This window comes from Mesocricetus auratus, unplaced genomic scaffold, assembly GCF_017639785.1.
Source record: "Mesocricetus auratus isolate SY011 unplaced genomic scaffold, BCM_Maur_2.0 Super-Scaffold_100006, whole genome shotgun sequence".
Classification (NCBI taxonomy): domain Eukaryota; kingdom Metazoa; phylum Chordata; class Mammalia; order Rodentia; family Cricetidae; genus Mesocricetus; species Mesocricetus auratus.
In genome coordinates, this window is record NW_024429190.1 from 98,812,769 (window position 1) to 98,836,147 (window position 23,379).

The following is a 23,379-nucleotide window of genomic DNA, read 5'->3' on the forward strand; positions in this document are numbered from 1 at the left end:
CCACAGCCCCGGCCAGCGCGGCTGGGTCCCTGGGTCCGCGCCGGGTTGGGGGAGCGGCCTCTCCATCAACTGGCTCAACCAGCCCGTGGTGTCCCGTTTCACCACGCCCATGTCTCAGATAGGAAGACTGAGGTGACCCGGGAGACTCAGGCCATAGAGACCTGAGGACCTTATGATCTATCTCCTTGAGGCCTTTTGGTCCCCTTGACAGCCTTCCCCATCCACACACACACACACACACACACACACACACACACACACACACACACACACACACACACACACGTGGTTATTCCTAAGAGGAGTCCAGGTGTCTATGGACAGGACCGTGTTCATCCCAAACCCTGACCCTGGGCCTCACACATTCGCTCCCCGGGCACTCCCGATGATGCTTACAGCGGTTGAGAGAAGGTTTTCAATTTCTGCCTTGAACTTGAAGGAGCTGGGAGCTGGGTGATGACCCTTGGGAAGTTAAAGGGTTTGCACAGAAAAGTTTGGAAACTATGGGCAAGAATAGCTATTTAGGGCTCCCCATCCCCGGGCCTGGCTTGTAGGTGTTAGGAGCTGCAGGGGAAAGCCCAGAGTGAGCCTGGGATTTCTCTGTGTCTTTCTGACGCTCTGTTGCAGGGCAATGGTCCCGTCCCTCCTAGTGCTGTGTCCCAATCTCGTTAAGTTTGACACCCAACGCCTGATGGTGAACATCAGTAACCAATTTGTGCCAGTTATTTGGGGCTCCTTTATGGGGTTTCAGAAAAGAAGAGCCACAGCCGGTAGCCCCTGTGGGTCCCTGGAAGCAGGAGAAGGGGGAGGAGAAGGGGGGGTAGGGGTGGGAGAAGGAAGAGGATGAGGAGTGGGAGAAGAGAAAGCAGAAGCCTTGCGTCTTTCCACTCCAGGGGGGTGAGGAAGACTAGGGAGGCGTGGAGTAGAGCAAGAGAAGTCCCGCCAGTGGGTACCAACCCCAGAGGAACTCCAGGGTGGACCGTCCACTCTCGCTTGTCACGCTAGTGGGCTTTCGATTCCTTTGGGACCTGCCACCTCTGGGTTCCTCCCACGGAGCAGAGCTTCCCAGGGACTGCACTGGTCACACAGAAAGCCAGGATGGAAACAGCAGCTCCGCTACGGAGCCAGGTCTGTGGAAGGCCAGGAGGCCCTGACGGGCAGGCAGCTGTGGAGCTGCTCAGCAGGCACCAGGGCAGGAAGTAAGGACTAGCAGGTCTGGTGGCACGTGACTGTAACCCCAACTACAGGGGAAGCTGAGGCAGGAGGATTGTCAGCCTGGGCAACTTAGCAAGACCTTGTCTCCTTTCTCCCACCACTGAGAGGGTGGAGTGCCTCAGTGATTGGATGCTTGCCAAGCCCATGGAGGGCCTTGAGTTTGATCTTCCGATACTAGGGAGCACATGATTTCTTTTCCTTTCTTTGTATATAAGTATGTGTGTGTTACATGCGTATGCATGCGTGCGTGCGTGTGTGTGTGTGTATGTGTGTGTGTGTGTGTGTGTGCATGCAAGTGCCCAGGCATCATATGCCAACACCAAGACATTACCATCACCTACTGGGACCTAGGCTTCAACACTGTCCGCAACATTTTGTACTCAGACTACAATGCCCTTAGTGGTAAGTGTCACTGGTGCCAAGGACACTGCAGGCTAACTGGATACAACAATCTGGGTTGGTTTCCAGGAGGCAGAAAAAGGGAGTCAAAGGCTCTAGAAGGAGGGGGTTAGAATAAAGCATGTAGGAATGAGACAGGTCACCTGTATAACTGAGCACACGTGCCTTACAACTGACCATCACTTCTCAGGTCAACACTGAGTGCCTCAGACCAGTCCTTGAACTTCCAACAACAAAACGCTCACTGAACAAAACGATGGAGGAGTTGCACAAAATAGAGGCGGTTAAAAGGACTTGGTGTACGGTGGATCAGAAAATAATTGCCGAAAATGATATTATTGATAGCGTTGGAAAAATTTGTGCACAGACAGGACAAACTGCATATCACATAGGTTGACTTCCTAGACATGGTTCTGGAAGACAATGTGTTGATGTTGGTGCTTGGTGTTTGGGCTTAACAGACATAATACCGACAAACTACTCTTAAGTAAACAAGTAAATGACAAAACAATATGTATCTCAAAAAAATACTTATCTGTAACATGTATTCTAAAATAGCTGTAGAGAGACACATGAAGAAAAGGGCCCAATGAGATGAGACACCAGGTGAAGAGTATAAAGAATTTATTGTACTGCCTTTGCAAGTAGTGTTGTATTTTGAAATAAAATTTAGAAATGAACATTTGTTCATCTATTTATTTATTTATTTATTTATTCATTTGGTTTTTACGAGCAGGGTTTCTCTGTATTGTTTTCGAGGCTGTTGGTCCAGCCCAGCCTCGAACTCACAGAGATCCGCCTGCCTCTGCCTCCCGAGTGCTGGGATTAAAGGCGTGCGCCACCACCGCCCGGCGAACATTTGTTTATGGTCAGTGTGGTGGCATATGCCTATGGTCCCAGCTACCTGAGAGACTGAGGCAGGAGGATTGCTTGAGTCTAGGAGTTCAAAGACAGCCTGGCAAATAGCAGATCTCATCTTAATTAAAATACACACACACACACACACACACACACATGGGAGATGGCTCAGAGGGTATGGGGCCTGCCTTGCAAGTCTGAGGGCTGGAATGCTGATTTCTAGATCCCAGAAAGTGTGGCAGAAGAGTGTGGCAGCCCACCTGTAATCCCAGTGCAAGGGAGGCAGAGACAGGAAATATCTGAAGAAAGCTAACTAGCCAGACTGAGAGAAAAGATCCACAAGGCCTGCCTCAGTATACAACAGAGAGTATCTGAGGAGGACATTGGATGTCACCCTTGAGTCGCCACTCATATATACATATACATATATATATATATATATATATATACATACATATGCACTGTCATACACCTGTGCCACACACATGTAAAACACGCATACGCTCATGCAATACACACCCCACTCATGCATACACGCCACACGTATACATGCACACAAAATGGTTGCAGACTATTAAATGTATTCTCATTTTTGTTTGATAGTTGGGTACGAGCACCCTATAGCTATCTAAGATATCATGCAAATTTTCATAGCTGGGTTGTCTTAAGGTACCATTGAGTACACAATCCTCCTCCCGCCCAATATCAGAGATGTTTTCACACAACAGATCTCTTAGGTTTTATGAATCTAAAATGAGGACCTGGCTATCAGTAAGTTCTCACTTTAGTCTCCCAATAATTTGGAAATAGAAGCCGGAGACACCTTGCCGTGTTTGGCACAGCGGTGGGCACGTGCTGTGGCAGAATCATGATTACCTGTATGCAGAGCTGCCCAGGTTGCAGAAACTCCAGACCAAAAGGCTCATGGCAGCAACAGAGGTCATCAGCTCCCTGCTGGGATTGGCAGCCTCACTGTCCAGAACATGGTGGTGAGATACCAGTAATCAGAACACTCCACCGTGTTCAACCCTAAACTCGGCAACTCGGTTCACAAGCCGTCATATAAAAACAATGCTGTCACTTTGGATTTCATTGTTACTGTAATTGTGTGTGTGTGATGTAAGATGTGTTTGCTTACAGTTGTAAGGCAACTCTAAGCTCAGATGTCTATGACTTGAGTCAGCACAGTTTTAGTAAATGTCTTCCTGACCCTAAGAAAGGAGAGTTCACTTGACACTGCTCTGGGAAATTCTTTGAAGTTTTATTTCATGTGCATTGGCGTTTTGCCTGCGTGTATGTCTGAGTGAAGGTGTCGGATCCCCCGGAACTGGAGTTACAATTGTAAGCTGCCATGTGGGTTCTGGGGATTGGAACCCAGTCCCTCTGGGGGAGCAGCTAGTGTAATCTCCCCAGCCCCTGGGAAATTGAGAATTTCCCCCCATGCTCTCCTCCTGGGGATGACAATGCCTGATCTCACACAGCATTGTTTGCACTTGGAAGATTCCGGAAAGCCCTGCAGAGAATGTAAACACTCTTGGGAACCTGTACCATTTGTGGACCTTCCATAGGTGTGTGCTCTGCCCGAAGCCTCTTGCTAGTGTCAATGCAGGACATCAGGATGTCATGCACATGTATACACACTCCCAAGCCTACCAACACACAGCCTTCCATGCACACACTCTCTCACACCTCCCAACACAGGCACACATGGGCTTTTATGCTCAAACACACCCTCACACCTACAAATACACACACAGTGTGGGCTTGCCGGGCTTTGTGATCTAGAAGTGACACTTTCACAGACCTTTGCTCTGCCTTCCTTTCAGCTCGGGACAACCTCCTCATCCCTGTGTCCAGCTGCGCTCCCGGTGGGGTCTCCTGATCAGGCTTCCCATAGAGGAAGCACGAGTGATAGAATTAAGAGTGTCACCATGCACGCACACCCAAGCCCTTCTACAAACACTCTGACAGGTGACGACACATGCTGCTTGCTCTAGACTTGAGGTCACTCAGAGAGGAATGCCATCCCCTTATTCCGTGGTTATGTTATCTCTAACGCCTACACCCTGACACACTTCACAAAGCTTGCTTTGTGATTGTCCCAAGGATTATCAGCCAGGAAGGGAGCCTCACTCATCCCTAGCTGTTGCTGCTGTCTTTTGGCTTCAGCTCCTTGGATTCAATCGCATGGGCTGTCACAAAGAGCCCACAGACAGGATATTTAAAAGAACATAAATGCATTGTCCATTGGACCTACAGGTCAGAAGTCTGAAAGCAAGTTGTGGGTCTCAGGACCTGATCACCCAATGTTGGTTTCTTCTGAGTCCTGCCCTCCCCCCGGGTTATAGATGGCCATCCTCTGCTATAGTGTAGATCTCACATGACTCTGCAAGGCCCTGAGGTTGGCACTGTAAGGTGGTGGAGCCGTTCGGAGGTGAAGCCTTTAAGGCTGGAAAACAGCGCAGTCAGTAAAGTGCCACAACCAGTCTGTTTATCAGCACCCGTGTGCGAAGCTGGGCGTGGCAGTTTAAGCTTAAGACGGAAGATCTGGGGAGGGAGAAACAGGAGGATGCCTGGGACCTTGAATCTGTAAGCCCTCTCTCAAATACCAACAAAGATGGGCAGCATCCCAGCAAAGCCATCTAAGGTTAACCTCTGATCTCCACAGCCACACCCACCCACGCATGTACATATACTCATAAACGTGCACGCACACCCACATACTACAGAGAGACAGACAGACAGACAGAGACTTAGTGGGAGGTTTTAGACATTGCCTGTGTATCCTTAAGTGGGATTGTGGGACCTGGTCTCTTTTCTCTCTTTCCTATGTAGCTACCAGGTGAATGAGCTTCTGCTATGGGTCCACACCACAGTGAACTGCCCCACCACAGGCCCCAAAGCAACAGCACCAACCAATGCGATGAGCTGAAATCCCCAAAACTGTGATCCAAAACAAGCCTTTGCCTTTCCTAAGTGGCTTATCCCAGGCATTTTTCATAGCGACAGGAGGCTGACAACACTCCCCTTTCTGAGTAGGAGCTAACACACATGGCTTTTCTCTGTACAGCTTTATGCTTCCATCTCCTTGTCTTGTAAGGCCACCAGTGACACTGGACTAAGGTCGATCGCTGACCCACGATGGTGGTTGTGTTCATTAACTATTTTTATCAAGATATAATCCATAGTCCGTAAGATTCAACTTTTTCACGTATATGACCGAGTGCCTTATTACAGTTACAAAGCTTTGTACCCATTACCGCTAATCCTGGAATGCGTCTATTACTCCAAGAAACGCCACAGAGGTTAGCATCACTCACATGCCTCCCCTTGGCTGAATGCTTGGCGGTTACTAATATGCTTACTGTCTCTGTGAATTTACCTATTCGGATATTTAAAATGCGCAGGGTTGCACATTAGGTAGCCTTTTAAGGCTGGCTTGTTTCACATCCCCACAGGGTTCAGTTCATGTTTTACATGCACTAGACTTATCCCACTGAGTAGATATACACTACATTTGTTTTATCTGTTCACCATTGTGTGAATATGTAGGTCATGTTTTCACATTTTTCTACTATATTCACATGTAAGCTTCCGTGTAAACAAGACTTCAAGTCTCAGATTTTACAACTATGCTTCCTCTGTGTGTGTGTGTGTGTGTATGTGTGTGTGTGAGAGAGAGAGACAGAGAGATACAACTTCATTATTTTTTAAAGACTTGTTTTTATGTGCATGCGTATGTATCTGAGTATATGCACTATGTGTGTTCAGCTGCCCATGGAGTCCAGAAGGCAGCATTATATCCCTGGAGTTACAGTTATAACTTGCTCTGTGAGTGCCGAGAATTGAGCATAGGTCCTCTACATGAACAGCAAGTACTCTCAACCACTAAGTTGTCTCTTCAGCCCCTGCTTGCCTGCAGATGCCCAGTTGTGTCTGCTTTCAGTTGGAGAGAGCAATTTCCCCCACTGAATTAGCTTACTTGAAGCCCGCATCAGAAAAGCAATCGATCACAAATATATGCGTTTTACTTCGGTTTATTGCTTATCGTGTCATCTTTTATATTCTTTTGCAGCAAGGCTGGAGTTTACTAGGAAGTGGTTTAAATGTAGATTTAAGCACAGACATTATGAGAAAGGGAGACATGTAAGTGCACAGTACTGCCTGTCCTGGAGTGGGCGTGGACTGGAGAGAGTCGCCTATCACATCCACTTCATATTGAGAGAATCATGGTTGTTCTTGCAATACTAATTGCCAGATGTAATAATTTTTAACTATCCTCAGCCAAGAGATAACCCAAGCTCAGTCAAGGTGAATTGTACCTTTTATACTTGGTTAAATTTGATGATCGTGTGTGTGTATGAGATTAATACATCATTTGACTTTTAGTGCCGCCCTAGACAGGCTTTGTTATCGGCTTTATGTAAGTTTTGGGAAATGAGTTCTATTTTTCCCCTATGGCTTGGGAAAATAAAGAGTTTAAGGTGATTTATCGTTTCAAATGTTCGTGGTGCTTTGAAAAGTCTAGGAGAGTTTTTCACACTGGTACTGATCTTACGTGGAGGCCCCAGACCCCTGCAAAGCCGTCTGTAGGCGTCAGGCACTGTGCAGAGCATCCTTTATCCTCTCCCCTGTCCGTGTCACCCACCATCTTCATTTGTCCTACATTCCCTTCATCTCTTCTGTCGTCTGGGCTGCTGCTATTCAATCTAAAGCCGACACAGCCTGTGAGGATGAGCATGTATGCTTTCCTAGATACATTCACCTGCTTCCCCATCCAAGCTGGGGTCTCAACATCATGGTTACAGTACAGTTTGGAGCTAGGCTGCTGGAAGTGCATAGCCATGTGACCTCGATGAAGTCTTGGGTTACTCACCAACGTAAGAGAGATAAGGCTGGGAGCTACCCTTTGTGTGGTTGTAGAGAATGCACATGATTTAATAGGAATGAGGCAATTTAAACAAGGCAACGTCTTTAGAATATCAGGGTTAGGCATGTGTAAACATGTCTTTTAAAGGTTGAAACTCCAGACTTGAACTACTATGTCTGACCTTAGTGTCTTTGCCCACTGAATTTGACATAAAAAACATTCCCCTTCTCACTGGTGGTTTTTCCGGCTCAGCAGTCTCTTTTCTTACATTGTCCTTGGGTTCTACCTGCCTTTAAGCTGAGGGAGTCCCCTCCTATGCCAAATAGCTTTTCTATGGCTCAGACAATATAGATACTCTAGCGTCTTTCAGAGTGCATTCAGACAGCCTTTTAGAATGGATTAGGTCCTCATGGCGGAGTCTCTGTAGCCAACAGAGGGAATACATCCTACAGGAGGCCCATGGGGCACATCATGGTCTCAGTTAACCACATGTGTGTAGGTTTTCACAAATCATCTCCATTCTTAAGCACCACCCCGTCCGCACTCTGCTCCTTGCAAACCGGCTCCCTTCTAGATGCTTCTCAGACTTATCATCAGCATCCCAATTAACCTCCTCTTTCCTTTCTCAAGCCGCACTCCATTCTTCTAGCTCTAACATTCACCACCACACCCCCAGAGGGAATCCCAGGCAGCCTCCCTCAGCCAGACTCCATAGTTACAATCCTCTGAATTTCCTTGAATTTCCCCAGCTGTCAGGCCACCTGGACCCCTTGTCCTCAGCCACGCTGCTCTTCTCCGTCCTCCACCGTGCTCACTGGTGTCTTTCACAAATGCAGTCTTTCTGCTTAACATTCAATAGGTCCTTGATATTGCCACAGGGGCGGGAATTCAGGTTCCATGATTTACACTCTCAAGCCCGCTTAACCTAACTACCACCACATGTAACAGGATACAAAGCTGACTACTTCCAGGTCAATTGTTTTTCTTTTCAACCCTCCCTGCCTGGGTCCTGGGTTTCCCTGGCTTTTCCTGCGCTTCCCCGTCTGCCTCTCCACTGGCTTATTTTCATGAGCATCCACACGTGTGTCTGTCCTCAGTTTCCTCCTGGCCCATCGTTGCTTTGCCATCATGGTGGTTTCAGGCGTGACCCTAAAGATTTGTCCTACGTTTATACCTGACCAGCGCCCATCCGACTGCCTCTCTTCTCAGCCACTGAGCCTGCTTCATAAAACCCGGAGGAAATAAAAATAGCTTTGTCCTTGGCTCACTCCACTCCCCCAAGCAGCAGGCCCTACACTGCTTACCGCTCCTGAAGACCATGTTTCCCTAAGTCAGCTGACCAGAAGGAGAATCCTGTGACGCATCCCCTCCTCCTTTCTTGACCTTCTGGTTGTAAGCCTAGTGTTCAACAGTGGAGCCATCTCCCTAACCTCACCTACCCAGTTCTGTTTCCCAGCTCACACAGTCTACCTCCACTCCAGCTCCCTAGAGTCTCATCCGTCCACCGCTGGAATTCTCTTAGCAGCCTCATTTACAGTGCCAACCCAGACTTGTCTGCTGTTCTGTGTCTAACTCAGACATGGCCTCACAGTCAACGTCTCCATTGGGACTTGCCGTTAGCATTTAGAATTCACATGTCCCAACTGACCGCTATGCCACAACTGTGTCCACATGGAGGCCATGCTCACACACAGACACGATCACATAAGGTACATGGTGCATGCTCACACACATGTTCACACGTGTTCACATGAACACACTCCAATCTTCCACCAAAGTCTCCTGTATCAGTCAGCAAACATTATGTCCTGCTACCAACTGTGTACTCCCGCCTGGTGTGCCCTTCCCTTCGTTTCCAAGGCCTTCATGCTTGACTCCCCAAATATGTCATGAATGAACTTGTTCCTCTTGTCCCATGGACGTCACCACCGTTCTTGACCTAAACCCCTGCACCAGGTTGCAAATTCTCCCACCTCCCACCTTCTCCTGCTGCTCCTATCCCACTTCTTACATTCTGCATTGTGGTTTTAAAGTCGTGGGCCTGACCCTGCCACTGTCTGTCTTCTTAAATCAGCACACAGAACGAGGAATAAGCTATGGTGTCGTAATGGAGAAAATTCCAGAGAAGAGCAACGTGTCGGCCAGAGGACAGGGAAGGAATGCATTCCTCTTGAGCACATGTGCCAAGGCTCTGAAGTTTGAAATCCTAGACACGTTAAGAAAGACCAGAGAGGCTAGAACACAGCAAGAGAAGCGGATAGTGCCGGGGCAGATGAAACGTGTCCTGGGTGAGCGCCAAGGGCCCTGCAGGTCAGGGTAAAGCACTTTTGAAAGTATTTCTAATCAGTTCACCACCCCCACCACCCCCGCTGGCCATGCAGTTTCCCAAATAGCGCCTGCGCCTGCTTCCGTCCCTTTTATCCTCTTCCTGCTCCTGTATCTAGTCAGCGCCTGCCACATGGTAGGCGTTAAGTCTTCACTGAAAGTGTGGAGAGCAAGACCTCCAGCCTTGCAGCTGGGTAAGGTGGACGGCACTGCTCTGAATGCATTGACCTATTCTCTCTCTCAGGGCCCTCGTTTTACCTCGCTCATGGGTTCCTAACCTGGAGCAATCTTGCACAGTTTCTACCGGGTATGTTTTTCATTGTCAGAGGGAGGAATCCCCCTGGCCCACAAAGAACCATTTAGCTCACAGTGTTGGCAATGCTGTCTTTGTGCAACCCTACTGCATGCTCTTCTGCCTGGCTTTTACTGTGTACAAGCACCTTTTGAGCAAACAGCTTGTCTCAGGGCCCCTCCTCTTGGGTCTTGGACCTTCTCGACAAGATTAACCCTGTGCTTTGCAACTGACTTTGTCGTGGCACCGTGGAGCTTGCATACAGACTGAGCGTCCCTAGCCTCAGAAACTGAAATTCACAGTGACCTGCTCCCCAGTCTGAAACTTTCTGAGCACCAACATGCTGTCACAAGTGGAACACTTCACACCTGACCTCATGTGTTTGAGCCAGTGAAAACCAGGGGCAGTGCAGATGCTGAATAGACTTCCTTCTGGATGCATGTATACAGGGTTGACGAGACAGAGGTTTACACTTGGGTCCCTTTTCCAACATACTTCATTAAGTACATGCAGACAGTCCCACTTCTGGAAGAGTGTGCAATGCTTGGACTCCAGGCATTTCTAATAACGATTACTCAACCTACATGGGCCACATCGGCCACATACCTATCCCAGTGGCCCTGGCTGGTGTCTTTGTTTGCACACTGTAGCCCCTGTACTGGTCAGGAGGAGGGTGCCGGTCAATTTCCTGTCAACATTTGAAATGCATTCGAACTGACCAGTCAGAAGAACCCAAGCTCCGTCTTCTGCAAAACCGCATGTCTCCCCATATGTTAGTTGGTCACCTACACAAACAGTCGTTTATGTGCCCATCCTGGTAGCATGGCTCACTCAGACACTCCGCACCACTCCATCTTATTCAAGTTTAATCCCAACAACATGAGACATAGAATTAGGGCATATGACAGATTCCTAACAATGAAAAAAATAGGGCCGAAGCTTCATTTGCGGTTGGCTCTCCTGGGAGTCACGTGTGCTTGAGTGGCAGATGTGGAGTGCTGCTGATCCTTCAGCAGAAACATGGAAATCCCTGTGGCCACATGCTTGCATGCTGCTTATTTTGCATTACACCATCGGGAACTCTTGAAGCCCTCTTCTTTGGATTCAGGTTTGGAAACGGACTTGGTGGAAATGCCGCACCTTGGGGAAAGGCTCCTACCCCTCCCGCCTTGCCACATGGATGGCTTTTCTCCCACCACCTAGGTCCTCTCCCCGTGCTCCGGTGGTGGCTCTGGTCCTGCCAGCTGGAAAAGGAGCAGCAGCCCACGATGCTGGAGGGAGGGTGGGGACCTCACCTCCGGTCTCTACTCCCCCTGCGGATGCTGTGGATGCTGTGTTTGCTGCTGCTGCTGCTGCTTCTGCAGATGCAGCTGCTGCGGTGACTTCTGCTGCTGTGGCTGTTTCTGTGGCTGCTGCTGTGGTTGTGGTTGTGGCTGTTGCTGCTGCTGCTGCTGTGGTTGTGGTTGTGGCTGCTGCTCTGGCTGCTGCAGCTGCTCCAGCTGCTGCTCTGGCTGCTGCTCCTGGGAAAGCACTTTGGCACCAGGCTTTGGACATTCACTACTATCTGAAGGGCTCTGTTCCTCCTCTACAGGCTGTTGGTCCTGCCTTTGATCCCGGGCCCGCCTCCTTTCCAGCATCTCCTCGAAGAATATCTGGCAGCTGAAGCCATCGCGGATGCCATGCTGGGCGTGGTCCAGTAGCGCCTCCAGCGTGGGGAAGACTCTGCAGCAGGCCACGCAGCGCAGGCCGTGGTTAGTGGTGACCAGCCAATCCGGTGGTGCTCGCAGCTCCTGCAGGCAGCAGTCCATGGTGTCCTCAGCCTGCGGGCAGTACTGCTTACAGGCTTCCAGCTCCCAGTGTAGGTCTGTGTTGGAGGCCATCTCGAAGGAGGAGCCTTTCAGCCTCTGTCGCTTGATGAACTCGGCCTCGCGGATGAGGGGTTTCCTGGTGACTGGCTCGAAGCCTTCATCGGTCTCCCAAGCCACTGCCACACCACGCACAGTCTGCACGTGGGTGTACAGGGCACACACGCTCTCTGGCGGGGCGTCCTGCTGCTCTTCGCTCCTGCTGGAGGGCCAGGACTGGTACTGGGAGTAAGACTGGTACTCTGAGGACGACTGAGACGATAGCGAGCTGTTCCAACCCAGCATCCCGTGCGCCTGGGGTTCCAAGTATATGTCATCCTCCGGGAGGAAGGCAGGCCCTGGCTGTGGAGATGACTCATTCCTCCTCATGGTCCCTGAGAAGTGGAAGGACAGTTTCATCAGTGCTCTCTCTCGGAAGGCTTTAATTCATAACTTTCATGGGAAGTCACAAGCAGAATCACCCAGGCTCTGGCGGCTTTGGGGAAGGTGCCTGCAGGTCATCAGAGATGACCACACGCTACCTCATAGGGACATAAGGATAAACGAGTGTGTGAACTTTACCAGCTGACGTGTAAAAGGTCAGCGGCTGGCAGACTGAAAAGTAAATGATTGTGGTACAACCACAGGATGCAATTCTGTTCGCGGGTAACAATGAATGAACCAGGAAATGTATGCAGAAGACACAAAAGATAATGTATCTGCTACATGAAAGAAGCCACCTCATGATTGCACTCAAAAGGCATTCTAGAAAAAAGCAAATCTATGGGGAAACAGCAATTACCAAGAGCTGGAGGAGTGGACAGGACATCAAGGTCCCTTGGGGGACTTTCAGGGGTCATGAGAATATCCTGTGCTTGGGCTGTGGCGGCTACTCAAATGGACTGTCATGGTTCTTTCCCCTTTACACATCGTGTATGCAGACAGCAGGCCCGTAACACCCAATTCACATCAAGAATGGGGCTGTGCTTCTGCCAGCCAGAGAAGCCCCAGCTTCTCCTCCTCTGTGACGTGTCTCGGGTCTCATCCAGGGGGCCTCCCATCCACTCTGTGGACACACATGGTGTCCCTGTCACCATGCAAGTGTGTCCCGTGCGCCGCTTCCTTTACGGTTTGAAGCAAGGCTAAGGCATTTCACTGTTTGGATTTTTACCCAGCAGATAAAGAAACTGAGGCAAAGAGAGTGTGTCTGCCTGGCAGAGCCACTTGGCTCCAAGAGCAGATCCTATCTTAGAGTGCTGCTCAAAGACACATCCTGGTGACCACCGAGTCGGCATTCTAGATTAGCTTGCATCCATGTGCTATGAAGGAATTACCACAGGACTTACAGGATTGACACAATTCTTTTCAAACACGTTAAGATCAATATGAAAAGGTGAGCAGTTTCATTCTCGTCTACACATCTCCTGAAATAACCCCCACAGATGCACAACAGCCTAGGAAGTGCCAGCTTCCCCTGAGGATCACTCTCTTCATGGTCCTTCTCCCTTCTGCTTTGTATGATCAACACATCCCTTCGATAACGCATCAGAGACCAACCTGCCCCTTCCCCATTTACTGACCACCTGGCCAGCACACTCCCGTGCTCTGCTCCGCGGACTCTGGGCTGCCCATGTTGATAGTGGTCCCAGGGATTGGTGTCTGTTCTCCCCTCTGCTCCATGAGATGGCGTTTCATGACCTCAAACCAGCACCCAGAATCTCAGCGAGAGCTGCTGTGGGCTGTGCCCTCCAGCCAGCCCCAGCCTGAGTGGCCACATGGTCACTAGGATCCTGGCTTTATTCTGTGATGTCATCAGTGACACGGGTCTGTTCTGTGACCCTTGGCAAGGCTTACAGTCCCTGCCAGCTTATCAGGAAAGGGCCCCAGTGTGAGCTCACTGCCCTCTGTGTTCTTCTCCACCTGGTGTGTTCCCAGGAACACACACGCCGGCACATGCTCACAAGCATGTGTACAAACATAAAGATCCAGGCATAGGGATCGGGGAGGTGGCTCAGAGATTAACAGCACTGGCTATACTTTCAGAGAACACAGGTTTCATTCGCAGCACACATGCTACACCATTGGTAATTCCAGCCCAAGGAAGCCTGATGCCTTCTTCTGGCCTCTGCGGGTACTGCACTCGTGAAGTGCAGAGGTATATGCAGGCAACACACACATAAAATGAAAAAAGCTCAAACACGTAGGTATTGACATACATAAATGTGAACTTTTGCATACATAACCACTCAAATATGCATGGTAAAGCACACATAAACACACAGACAAGGTACATTAGTATATGTATATAGCATTCACGCTGACAGACACACACACAAACATATGAGGCACATACTCTCAGCCACACACACATCCATGCCCATGATCTCACACCATATGAACTGAATCATACATTAGCACACAAGTGGATAGACATCATAACATCAACACGGCCTAGCTTCACATCATGGAAACAGTTTATCAGAACACGTGACGCTCAAGCATTCAGCTGGCAAGGTTAGGCTCCCAGCACCCTGAGTTCAGGCCCCCACACTCTGAGTTCAGGCTCCCAGCACCCTGAGATAGGCCCCTAGCACCCTGAGTTCAGGCTCCCAGAACCCTGAGTTCAGGCTCCCAGAACCCTGAGTTCAGGCTCCCAGCACCCTGAGTTCAGGCCCCCACACTCTGAGTTCAGGCTCCCAGCACCCTGAGTTCAGGCCCCCACACTCTGAGTTCAGGCTCCCAGCACCCTGAGTTCAGGCCCCCACACTCTGAGTTCAGGCTCCCACACTCTGAGTTCAGACTCCCACACCCTGAGTTCAGGCTCCCACACCCTGAGTTCAGGCTCCCAGCACCCTGAGTTCAGGCCCCCACACTCTGAGTTCAGGCTCCCAGCACCCTGAGTTCAGGCCCCCACACTCTGAGTTCAGGCTCCCACACTCTGAGTTCAGACTCCCACACCCTGAGTTCAGGCTCCCACACCCTGAGTTCAGGCTCCCACACTCTGAGTTCAGGCTCCCAGCACCCTGAGTTCAGGCCCCCACACTCTGAGTTCAGGCTCCCAGCACCCTGAGTTCAGGCCCCCACACTCTGAGTTCAGGCTCCCAGCACCCTGAGTTCAGGCCCCCACACCCTGAGTTCAGGCTCCCAGCACCCTGAGTTCAGGCTCCCACACTCTGAGTTCAGACTCCCACACCCTGAGTTCAGGCTCCCACACCCTGAGTTCAGGCTCCCACACTCTGAGTTCAGACTCCCACACCCTGAGTTCAGGCTCCCACACCCTGAGTTCAGGCTCCCACACTCTGAGTTCAGGCTCCCACACCCTGAGTTCAGGCTCCCACACTCAGAGCCACGCTGCCCCTTTCTGCACACCTTCCCCACTTCCTGCAGCTTCACTTCCTCTCAGCTGCCTTCACAGTCTAGAAGCCTCCTCTCCTGGGCTCAGTGCTCGTGACCTTGTCATTCCTTGTCTGTCTCAGATCTTTGTTTTTCTTGATGACATTAGTCATATATACACACACACACACACACACACACACACACACACTTATTTTTCCCGTTTGTTCTTGGAAACAGGATCTCCCCCCATGTAGCTGAAGCCAACCTTGAATGAGCCCATGCTTCCCTCAAACTACCCATCATCCCACCTGAGTGTCCTGAGTGGTGGGATTGCTACCAGATCTAGTCTCTCTTCAAATGCAAACCCTGAGTCGAGATGTCCTTCATCTTTCTCATTATTGATAATAAATATCCCCCCAACCCAAGAGTATGTAACTCTGCTCATGCAATGAGCCAATCAAGTCAAATTAAAGTCCAGGTTTTAATCTGAGCAACCGGGTGGTCTAGGGAAAGAGGGGGAACCACGAGGCTGCTCCTGATGAGGGGGCCTTTAATAACTTCTGTGGAAAGAGCTGCTGCTTTCTCAGGGGTGGGGTCTGGAAAGAGAGAGATGGGACTGAGATGAGGCTTCTACCTTAACAGTTATATGGCTCTTACTTAAGCAACACCCAACATATTAACAAGCACTGTAGAAGTACTTGCCAAATCAGTGACTAAACAAACAGTGAATATATTGGGGTGCCTAGGCCATGACCTACCTCCTGAAGCTGCCTGCTCTCTGCACCCCAAAGCCCTGAAACTCCCAGACATGCTGGTTCCTCTCACATAAAGACTCAGAGAATCACCTTGCCCTCCGCTTACGCAATCAGCCTAGCCGAGTCCTGCCTGCCGCCCAGTCTCTCCTCCAGCTCATCCTAGCGTGCATGTGCACGTCCTCAAGCATGCCCACTCACTGCTCAGTCTCGGCAGCTTTGGTCCTTTGAATTCTAAATTCTCAGCAGTTATAAAAGGTGATGGATTTAGGAGAACCCCAATATTCCCAAAGCAACCCTAACATTTCCCACACATCCAGCATCTTCCTGGCAAACTCCTACCGAGCCAGGAAGTCACACCTGCAACAAGTTCAGTGGGAAGAGGGAGCTGTGTGTCCCTTCCGTCCATATAAACACAAAGGCATGCCTTATAAGAAACAAAGGGTACCAGCAGGGCATTTAAGTCAGTGGTAGAGGAAAGTTAGTACATTTATGCAAATAATGCAACTCAACAACTGTCTAGTGGAGAAGAATACTTGGCCAGTAAATGATCCTGGAAATTTATATTCAGTGCTATAAAAAGGTGAACTTGGGTCTCGCCTCGTGTGAAACAGCTAGAATATTCTTCATGCAGCTCAGAGGCTATGTCTTAATAATAAGTGTGTAGAGAGAAAAATAATTTATATGCAATTTTAGTGTGAGTTTACTAAGTGGTATCTGTCCACACAAGCACTACAGGTCTTTTTTATTTTACATTTTTATTACATTTTGCTTATTTATTTTGTGTTGCAAGTGGGGATCAGGGAGAGGTCCACATGTGCCATGGATTGTGTGTGGAGGTCAAAGGACAACTCACAGAAATTGGTTCTCTGCTCACACTCAGCCCCATTCAGAACAGAATAATTCTCTGGGCTGTGGCTGTGAGAGAATATTAGCTGGGCTGTGGGAGACTGACTTTCCCACAGACGGTGGACTAGTGAATTTTCTGTTGCTATGATAAAATACCATGACCAAAAGCATGACCTTAGGGAAGAAAGGATGTGTTTTGGTGTGCAGTTCCAGGAGGGTCAGAGCCCACAAGAGTTGAAGGCACGGCAGCATGTACAACGGCCTGGTCACATTTTTCACACACACACACATACACACACACACACACACACACACACACACACACACACACACGGAAGCAGAGAGAAAGAACAGGAAATAGAGCGAGGTTATATGTCCTACCCTCCTCCTCCAGCAAGGCTCCGCCTCTGTGCTGGCAGAAAGCAATCCACGAGTGAGAAGATGCCCTCATAAGATTGGCCTGTAAGCAAGTCTGCGGAGTGTTTGTCTTGACTAACGATAGATGTGTGGCGGGCTCAGCCCACAGAAGGCCAGTGCTACCCCTGGACATAGAGTCCCGAGCTCTGTAAGAAAGCATGCAAGCAAACCAGCCAGCAGTGCTTCTGCATGGGCTCTCCTCCTCCTGCCTCCAGGCCCCTGCCTTGAGTCCCAGGTGCCTTCATGACAGCCTGTGATGCAGAAGTGAATGCACGATGAGCTTTCTTCCTCGAGCTGCTTAAGGCCGTGGTGTTTATCAGAGCAATAGAAACTCCAAGGCAACCCGAAGGTCCCCTGATCTCCTCAAAGAGCCCGGGCCAAGTGTTGGAGTACACGGGCCTGCAGGACACACTTCTCATTCCAAGCATCGCAGGTGCCTGGCCAGTTTCAGCCTCCATGCTCTTCTCGCGCAGTGTGACAGGGTCCTTGCGCAGTGTGACAGGGTCCTTGCGCAGTGTGACAGGGTCCTTGCGCAGTATGACAGGGTCCTTGCGCAGTGTGACAGGGTCCTTGCGCAGTGTGACAGGGTCCTTGCGCAGTGTGACAGGGTCCTTGCGCAGTGTGACAGGGTCCTGCATCCCAGGCCAGGGTAGATTCTGTAATTGTCTCACAGCCCAGGGTGGCGGAGAGGAGCTTGCCAGCCGCCAGCGCCAGGCAAGCGAAGGTGGCTTCCTCTCCGCCCTCCTCACTCTCCAGTCATCCACCATGCTTCGAGAACGCTCAGAACACATGGAAAGGCCACACAGGTACTCCATGCAGCAACCACCAAGTTCAAGAGTGAGAGTATCTTCAGGTGACCTTGCTGCTCAACTGTAGAGAGGTCCAGGTGTGGCCCAGGACATCTTCTTGCCTGGTCTGAATTCTCTAACCCCAATAAGTGGGCTTGTCTTTTGTGCCTGTACTACAGGGCAACATGTTTGCCAGCTATAAAGATTCAGTAGGCACTGATTTTTTTTCCTGTAGTGTTTGAATATATGTGGATGAAACAGCTCACTGGTCAACATCTGGTTCTATGGCCTCCCTGGACCCATCAGGGAATTTCAGCACAGGTCACCACTAAGAACCAGGTGATCCTGGTTTCCCAGGACAGCCTGGGAGGACGCTTCTGCCACCTAGCAGCGTCTCCTTGTTCAGACCCAGTGTCCCTGTCAGCAGATTCAACACCATTAACCCCATCTCATAGGACACTACCAACTGGATGACATGACTTATAGATATTTCGTTTTGTCTTCAGCCTCACAGTTTCTACTGAAACAAATGTTTCCCAGACTTTCTAGTTAGATCCTCCCCTCCTCCCAGAATCTTGTGACCTTTGAAATCCTGTCCCTAGTCCCAGCAGGAAGGCACTGCTCATACTTCCTGTACATAGGGAGGCTGAGGCACTTGGGGGGGGGGCTGTGGAAGCCCTCTGATTCCTATGTGTGTAAGGCAAAGTGACTCTTCTGGGCTGTCTTAGTGTGGCACTCGAGGTTGCTTCCTAGGTTGCTTAAACCCTACAATAGCACGCAATTATCTTCACCCCCACAGGGTCTCTGGCTGTCCCTGCCCATGGAAAGTCCACTTCCTCCACGCAGACACTGAGCAAACAGCACAGGCATGGCTCTGCTCAGTCCTCTCCAACCCCAACCCCTATCCCCCACCTCAGCTCCAAAGTTTTCCAGCTGGGTCTCCAGTCTTGCCAGGAATCTCCATGCTTCTCTGAAGCAGCCAGGAGGGGTGGTGTGCAAAACCCCAAAAGGCCTAGCACAGCGTTTTCTTGGAGCTCTGGCTGTCTCTTGGCCAAGGCTCTGCACACATTGCATGTGAGCCTTAAGCCTGGTCCAGAAAGCTTGCAGTATTTTCCAACCCTCCTTTCTTCCAAACCCTGCTCCTCCCTGCCTCGGATCATCTCAGCTGAGAGGGAAACAGGAAACAAGGCAGCCACAACCATGCAGGAAGCAGAGACTCCACACTTGCCTTGCCTTGGCTTCTAATTCCGGTGAGGCTTGTGCTGAGAAATAGGCTACCGGGCTTCAGATCACCCATCCATCCCACACGACCAGAGCCAGAAATAGCCTGTCCCCGCCTGGTGTGGCTGTCTGTGCTCGGGCTGTGGCTGTGGGATTTCTGTATTCAAGCCGCAGTGTAAGGTGTTTCGGTGGCGAGGGACCCTTTCTTCCCACTGAAAGGCAAACACCTCCCAGCAGTGCCTACTTGTGAGGCCCCCTCCTCAAAGCAAGACCTCACACCCAAGGGAAAGAGGCAAGGGGCAGGCAGCAGCGTCAGAAACTGGGCCAGGTGTGGGCAAGGGCAAAGCCAAGGAAAGCAGTGTCTTGCAGTGAAGGGACTAAAGATGACCTCATCCTTGTTTTACACGGACAAAGAAAGTGCCGGCATGATCAGACAGGTTGAGGGTCCACAGAGAAATATTGCCCTTGGAGCTGTTGTCTATTGCTTCTCCTGAGGGTTGTTTTTGGTTTGTTTTTTAGTGAGTTTGTAGACCCACATGGAAAAACTCAGTCACTTAGCAATGTAGCAGCAAGAGTCTGGTCTCAAAAGGCAAGCACCAGCAGAAGGCACAGAGTTTAGCTTTTGTCCTTCTGGTTTTGTAACTGGCTACTCCTTGAACACAGCTTATTAGAGGTTTTCACCTTCACCTTTGGGCTCCTACACAAGCAGCCTAGTAGTCTTGGAGCAGGGAGCCATTGAGCCCTCAGGCAAGACAAGTCCAGCCAAGATCCAGCCTCCCTCCTGCTCAGCTGGAGCTCAGTGGGGACTCTGCTATTTAATGAGGCTGCTGCGTGCAGAAATGCCTCTCTCTAGCATCTAACAGCGGGACTCCAGCACGTGACCCAGGATCTGGCACCCTACAGCTGACCACACCCTCTGTGTGTTCTTAGAGAGTCACACCAGAAGCTCTAGGATAGAACTGTCTTCCTTCTCAGCCAGGCCCCCAGCTCCCAGGCTGCGACTGCTGAATTAACTGGGATGATCTTGTCCTTGGATGTGACAGCCCCAAAGGCTGACTTGGTTAACTTCCAAGTCCTCCGGTGCGTTGTGCTGCGCCCTTGGCTCTCATCCAAAACATATGGGTGGTGTTGCAGGAAACCATCTGAAGTTACTGATTACCCCTGTCCTTCCAGCCCCAGAATCCTGAGTCAGTCCTCTGCTTTCAAAGACCTGCCCTAAGACTGGCCTGTTCTCACACCGTTTTTCAAAGGAGTGTTGCAATTGCTTAACGAGTGAGAGGGATCCCACAACTCTGTCCCATCCCCAGCAAAACAACTCCAAATCTCAGTAATACAGCAGCATGGAGTGGGGGGGTTCTGGGAAGGCTGGATCAGGTCATGTGAAATGTTCACCAGAAAGTTCCCCAGAAAGCCAGAAAGCAATATGAAGCCAAGGCTTGGAAGCAGGCTTTCAAGCTTGCTAATTGTCAGCCAGCTGCATCCTCTGCAGTGTGATGGGACTGGCTGGACAAGGGGCACTCCACCACGCTACCCCAGAGACCCGTGAATTCTACTCCTTAGGGAGTCTGATTCTCAGGGCGATTAGTTGCTGCAGGTGCTCAGCACATTCATAAGGCAACCTCGTGGTCGGTTGGGGAAATGACTTCAGATGGGCAGAACTGGGATTTCAGTCATCCACAGCAACAGGGATGGGGCAGAAGAGTCCAGAACAGCCCATCAGTCCAGCTGAGTCACCTGGACCAACCAGCACCATTAAGAGGAAAAAGAGCCCTGGCCAATGTTGTAGACATTCCAGCTTCGTTCACATGGGAAAAGATAGCTGCCTGGTCTGCTTTGTGTTGCTGTAACACATATTTTGTAAGCAAAAGAGGCTTCTTTGACTCATGAGTTTGGTAGCTGGAATCTGAGCGGCATGGTACTAACCGTGCCATCATACCATGACAAGAGCAGAAGGGGAAACTGTTGCCTGTGGGCTGGTGGCCTCACTCTTGAAGGACTCTGTTTCCTTTTGATTTTAGATTTCATACACACACACACACACACACACACACATACATACATACATGCATACATACATACATATATACAGTGTGTTTTGATGAAATCCGCCCTCATTCTCTCCACTTCAGTTTGCCCACTGAAACCTCCCACCAGCAAATATTTCCTCCCAACCTCAGGAGCTTTTTTCTTTCTTAACCAACTGAATCCACTCAATGCTGCCAGTGTGTGCATGATTGTGGGACTGTCTCCTGGAGCACAGGTGTCTCTCAGAGGCTGTTGTACAACGGTTCCTCAGCTAGGGTCCCCACCTCATCCATGCTGGGATTTTGGCTGATTTGGTCTTGGCAGGTCAGGACACAACTTAGCTTCAGTTTGGAGACCCTGATGGTGATTGGAACTCAGCAGTGAACTTGACTTTTGGTTTTTTTCTGGTTTGGGTTTTTTGTTTTGTATTTTGTTATTTACTTTTGGCTGTTTCTGGGGTACTTTTTTGTTTGTTTGTTTTTGACTTTGGTTGTTTACTTTTGGTTGTCTCTGCCTGGTTTAGGTGCCCATCCTAAACAATGACCCTGTGTTATAAATTTTTGTTTCCATAAGAAAATAAGCAATAAATTACCTCTGTTTTCTTTAAATGCATGAGACTGGGGAAAGATACATGAGTAAGATATTCGAAGCCTCCTGTGAAACCTTGGTCCACTTAAGGCTCAGCACCAGCTCCCTGGGATCAAGAACAGCTCCCCATCCATGGATGCAGCTCATGCAGCTGGGCTGAGGAGACAAAATGCCCATCCACAAAGGGTTAAAGCCAAACAGGCAGGAACAGGGCCCTGTGGGAAAGCTATGACAGCACTTGCCAGAAAACATAAACAAGGACAAATGAAGACAGTACATTCTGGGGGAAAGCCTGATGGAAGCCAGCTGGGCTGCAGGAAGAGCCGCGCCCAGGGGTGGGCTTGACTTAGTAGACTCCGGAGGTCAGGGCAGCCTCTCCAGCTGTGTGGACGGCAGAGCTCGGCCTAGAACTCAAAGCTGCCTGGGAGGTTGGGCATGAGGGGCTCAGGCACCTGAGGGGTGGTTGCTCTAGCCCCTGGGGGGGTTTCTCAGCCTCACCCTAGCAGGGCACTGGGGTGATTGGGTGTGGGTGGCATTGCTCCCTGGTGTGGGGTCCTGGGCATCTGAGAGTGGAGAGGGTGAACTGAGTAGGAGGAGGCCTGCATACATTTGCCTCTCTTTGCTCTAGCTCTGGATGTGACTACTGCTTCAGGCCCCTGCCTTGAACTCCTGCTGCGATGGACGGCAACCTGAAAGTGGGAACTAAGACAAGCCTTATCCCTAAGATGCTTTTGGTAAAGGTATTCTGTTACAGCAGCTCACACATGGAAAGCCCCCCTGAGGGGATGCACTTCCCTCCTCAACACCCCCCATCCCTAGTTTCCTCAAATAGCTGCTCAGCCATGGAGTGGACATCATCGCCAAAGGCCCATGTCATGTCACAGACAGTCGTCTTGCTGCCGGGGACTCTCCAGCACCTACCTGCCTTTCCTCCACTAGACACCTGTCCCCAGGCACACCTCTCCCTCCCTCCCACTCCTGGAGGGAGTCTCCGGGAGAGATGGCCTGAAGCCAGACAAGGTGCTGCTGGTGCCCCGGCCTGAGATGCTTGGACTCATACTTCTGTGACTTCACAGCGGTGAAGAGCAGCATGTCGCCTGGGCCGCCTCTGAAGTTGAGCAGCCAAGGAGAGGGCAATCCCCTGAAGTGTGACAGATGTGTCCTGTCAGGGGCACTAAATGCACCCGTGGCCCATAGTCTCTCCTAAGTGAGGAGTCTCTCGCTTCCAGCCTAAAAAGCCGGAGCCACATCGTGGGGTTTATCTAGAATTTCACTAGACGGTGTGATGGGGATGTCCTTCTGTATATATGCTTCTCTTTTTGGTTGATGAACAAAACACTGATTGGCCAGTAGCCGGGCAGGAGGTTTAGGTGGGGCTACCAGATGAGGAGAATTCTAGGGAGAGGAGGAGAGAAAGGCAGCAAGGAGTAACATGCTGGAGCATTCTCTGGTAAGATAAGGTCACATGAAAATACTTAGATCAATAGAAATAGATTTAATAATTCGGAGAGAGCTAGCCAGTAAGAAGCCTGAGCCACTGGCCAAACAGCTTATCATTAATACAAGTCCTTGTGTGTTTATTTGGGGCTAAGGGGCTGTG

At 50.2% G+C, this 23,379-nt stretch overlaps 1 protein-coding gene across 2 annotated transcripts in view; it reads right to left on the minus strand.

Annotated features, from left to right (window-relative positions):
• Positions 1-6,493: 6,493 nt before the first annotated feature.
• The window catches only part of Fam170b (family with sequence similarity 170 member B), a 33,602-nt gene continuing 16,716 nt past the window's right edge, over positions 6,494-23,379 (minus strand). Inside the window, exons 1-2 of one of the 2 annotated variants that reach the window (XM_040747735.1) lie at positions 13,384-13,600; positions 6,494-12,198 (exon numbers count right to left, since the gene is read on the minus strand). In XM_040747735.1, coding sequence (XP_040603669.1) covers positions 11,264-12,198; positions 13,384-13,498 — 1,050 coding nt within the window. In that variant the 5' untranslated portion in view covers positions 13,499-13,600 and the 3' untranslated portion in view covers positions 6,494-11,263. Of the gene's footprint in view, positions 12,199-13,383; positions 13,601-23,379 lie in introns of those variants that run through there. The other variant, XM_021231566.2, reaches the window with a different exon arrangement.